At 37.1% G+C, this 4,179-nt stretch overlaps 1 protein-coding gene across 5 annotated transcripts in view; it reads right to left on the bottom strand.

Moving 5' to 3' along the window:
• Window positions 1-1,538: 1,538 nt before the first annotated feature.
• The window catches only part of ICA1 (islet cell autoantigen 1), an 87,759-nt gene continuing 85,118 nt past the window's right edge, over window positions 1,539-4,179 (bottom strand). For all 5 annotated transcript variants that reach the window (XM_075587266.1, XM_075587263.1, XM_075587264.1 and 2 more), the window contains 2 exons: window positions 3,760-3,855; window positions 1,539-2,345 (listed from right to left, as the gene is read on the bottom strand). In XM_075587266.1, coding sequence (XP_075443381.1) covers window positions 2,224-2,345; window positions 3,760-3,855 — 218 coding nt within the window. In that variant the 3' untranslated portion in view covers window positions 1,539-2,223. The remainder of the gene's footprint in view (window positions 2,346-3,759; window positions 3,856-4,179) is intronic.

Here is a 4,179-nt window from a genome sequence, read left to right as displayed (position 1 = left end):
AATGAGAGCGAACCAGCTCCGTGATGTCATTGGCACGCCCACGGACAGCATGCTTACCATGGCCAGGGAAAGCACCCGCTTTCCCTCAGCCTCTGCGCAGGAGAAATGTCTATGGACGCAGCCTTAAGAGAAAACACAGACAATGTAACTCCCCTCCCCCCCACAGACCAAAGATACCCTGTTACAATAATTCAGAAATTTTCTAGCGTACTTGTTCATTTAAATAGTTTTGTTCCCATATGTTGCCCTTTGGAGGTTCATTTCTTACGTCACAATTGTATCTACGCAAGTATTTATATTGCAATCAGATTTCTTGGTTATAAGCCAAGCACACAGCCCCTGATGATATGTTCAATCTGATTATTCTAGTAATAGAGTAAAAAAAACTAGCAAACAGAACCACCTCCAGCATTTATCAGGTCACATATTGCCAGAATGGGTGAAGCAGCATGGACTAAAATCAGGAGACGTTTCAATATAGTACATGGCAAAGTGTAAACAGACATCCAGGGCGTTATTTAGTAAAGTCTCCTGGATGCAAAACTGGTGCAAAGCCGTAAAAACCACCATATTTACCCAAAGGAAAGGGCTCAATTATTAGTAAAGTAAAACACATTGCTTCCAATTTAACTAAAGAATTTAGATTTATCTAGTCTTTATATTTTTTATCCTTCTTAAATTGAATGGTTAATACCAGCCAAATCAATAAGTAGTTTTTTCGTCAATTGGATGTTATTTTTCAACAGAAAAGGCTAAAAATGAAAAGACCCTCTGGGAGGTGAATTACTGAATGTACCCGACTAGTGGCCAAAGCATTGTTGAACTCTGCCTGGAGCGACAGCCCACCAGAACCTAGAACAGAGCCTCACTGACAGACTCTCCAATCAAATGCTGCTTCATGCTTGGCTAATGCCGGGACCAGGTTGACAAGGTCAGAGACTATTTTGCATAGACGTTGGGTACACAAAAATAAAGAATGGGTAGGGAGACGTGCAAATAGAATTGCAGATGAAAGCCGCTCAAAAAAGTGACAAGGCTGGAGCAGAAAAAAAAAAAAAAAAAGTATGATGCACAAACTTTCCGCTTCTCAAAATGGGCCTGCGGCTGGAACGTCAGAGAAATGCGCAAGGTTAACCATGTTCAGTGCACCCTAGAGCTCTCTACATCCTCTCTCATTCATCATGTGTCTATAGATTGCCTGGGCAGGAGACAAAGGTTAGGAAAATGCACTGTATGTAGCACACAAGTTTAGAGCCCCTTTCTTAACATATCACTGAAGCATTATTCATAGTGGTAACTAACACTTATATACAGTATCTGCCATCTCCAACCACTGGCTAAAGAACACAATAGATTGAACAACATGCAGAGAAGAAGTTTTACTACCATGACACTGATGGTCTTGTCAATTCCCATGACTGTACTCTCTTCAGCTCTAAACTGCTATACCCCTGCTTGACTGCCACCCATTTGAGGAATTAGAGCAAGGAGTGGACTGTAGCATCAATGGCATTATAGGCACACTCAAATAAATCACGCTTTGTCAAAACCCATTTTATTAAATTCGTTCTGTAATGACATTGCAAAAATGCTTGTGTAATTATGAATGGAAATACATTTCTAATCTATGAAATTAATGCTCAATGCATTTAGTAAATTCATGGATTAGATTGCACTTTGCAGAGGGCAATAAACAAATTAAGTAATGCACTTGAGAACGTTAGGTATTACATAGTGCAATTTATTACACCTGTCTCCTGTAAGATTAATAAATAGCTATATATATATTTGATATAAAAAGAAAAAAACAAGCTCTAATTAGACCTCAACCGTACATTATTAAATGCCAGGAAGGTCAACCAAACACACGTAGAGTTGGGCAGCGTTTTTAATGACCTGATTTCTAATTATATAACAAGTGTTATAAAAATAGGTCCATAGAAATTCATTTAAAATATCAGCTCATTAGCAATTCAGGCATAATAGTTTTGGCAAGTATTGTAAATCAATCTAGAAATCCATATGTATTTCATCTTATGGTATTTATTTATCCAATATTTATAAAATGAGCAGATATAGTTCTAAAGTATCTTTTCGTTTCAACGTACAGTAATGGCACATTCGTAAAGATTTTTTACAAGAGCATACTTTTTTTCTTCTTCTAGTAAGCCTATGAGCATGATGTTGATTGGAGAGTTCAAGTTACTTTCAAGGAGAGCAGTTTCATGCATTGAGCAGTTCATGTTCTTTATCGGTTTTCCCAACAGCGTCAGGATTAGATAATGGATCCAGATCAGCAAAGAGATTAAACCAAGCAGTCAGATCTTTCGTATGCTTTGAAACATCTGAAAAAAATTGCAGGTGACAAATCAGAATTTGAACCTTAAAAATGAATACGAAAAGGAAATGACCATTGAACCCTGGATTCTTGGTGTTGTTTCCCCCACCAAACCCCATCATGTACTAGTTTTAATTAATGTTGAATTAAAATCCCAAAGAGTGTAGATTACTTATTCATTTTCAATAATGATGAAAATAAGAATCTTTGTGTGTACATATATCTGGCTAAAGAGAGATAAGGGGAGGGAGATTAGCCAAGCAATTGTCTCTGCCTTGACTCTGATGGTAGTGCCTGCAGCAGGAAGGTATGTTGCAGGTGTAAATGGATACAGTGCAGCTCCAAAAAAAGGACAGTGCGGATGGAGAAGACACTAAAAACAAATCTCACAATAAAATTAGCTAATTTTAATGTAAGATACCAGACTAAGTGGCCGTTCCCACAATGACATCCATGGACATGCTTCTTAACTAGGCCCTCTCACCTTACAATACAGTTCTAGAACCATCGTTGCATATACAGTAAATCAGTTGATATTCATGACTAATTTTATATGAGTCTGATGATATAGGTTACATTTTATAAATGAGACTAAAAATTATAGTACTTTTATTGTATATACATGTTAAATGTTACTTTAAAAAGTGTCAAATTAACACCACACACCTACATATATACTGTATGCACTGTAAAGTACCATTTACATAAGACATCACATGTGATTTAAGCTTCTTTTGGTCTTTTTTTAAAATTCAATAACGTCTATGGAGTATTGTTCCTGAATTGCATACAGGCTTTTAGGAGAGCGCACTCTTGCTATGAATTTCACTTCCTTTAAACGAATATACATCTAATATACTGCTAATTATCCTAAAATTATTCCTATGCTTGTGAACAAGCATGATGCATGTTGGCACTACTACAACCCACAAAATCCTACAAAATATGAACAGTCCTTTTGCAGTCCTTTTGTTAATAATATATCCCATGTTTGCGAAGTTCTAGCTAGATACGTGCCACCATTTTCTTTTAACCAAAAGTAGGCAATGGAGCCTCCACAGAGGGGTTTGGTAGATGATGATAGCTTCCTCTGACTCAGGATGGGTTTAAAATAAAACATGACATTTCTAGTGTCATTTCACAGTATGATTCACAGTACAAACTAATGACTGCAGGATGTAGATTAATGGCACAAAACAATTTGTGAAATTCTCATGGAAAATTCCCACCACCTTGTAATGTTAACACTACTGGCTGCTAATTTATAACTTCTCCTTCAGAGTACCATGCATGTGGAAATAAACTAGTAATGAGGTTGGGTTGCATTTAAAAAACATTTTTTTTTTACCATTAATAAATCTTAAGAAATTGAATATTTATGGCCAAATCCAATTGGAAATACAGAAAATCAGACGTATTACCTTTCAACGGTGTCTTGTTAATATTTGAATTGAGGTGACTTGAAACAGGAGCTGGCTGAGACCCCGATGGAGAATTCAAACTGTTGGCTGCCCAGCCTGTAATTCAGCACCACACAGTGTCACAAGACAATACACAGGGTTTGCAAAGATGCACATAACAGACTATCTGCTCTGATCAGCACAAGCATAGATACAAGTATATAAAACCATTTAATAGCTCCCATGCACTGCAGTTGTACCAATCAACATGAAGCCTTGCAGTTCAGGGACTGCCCCCTGAAGTGAGAGAGACCAGCACAGTGCCAGCTCTCCATTATCTTGTGCAAGATAATTTATGTGGCTGCTAATTTCTCCTTTGTTTTTTTACATGTAAAAGGGACCCATCAAAACTATAAATTCAATATACAATGCGTATAATGG

This window comes from Ascaphus truei, chromosome 2 (assembly GCF_040206685.1).
Source record: "Ascaphus truei isolate aAscTru1 chromosome 2, aAscTru1.hap1, whole genome shotgun sequence".
NCBI lineage: Eukaryota > Metazoa > Chordata > Amphibia > Anura > Ascaphidae > Ascaphus > Ascaphus truei.
The sequence above is the reverse complement of the archived record's forward strand: the minus strand, read 5'-3'. Positions and strand labels throughout refer to the sequence as shown.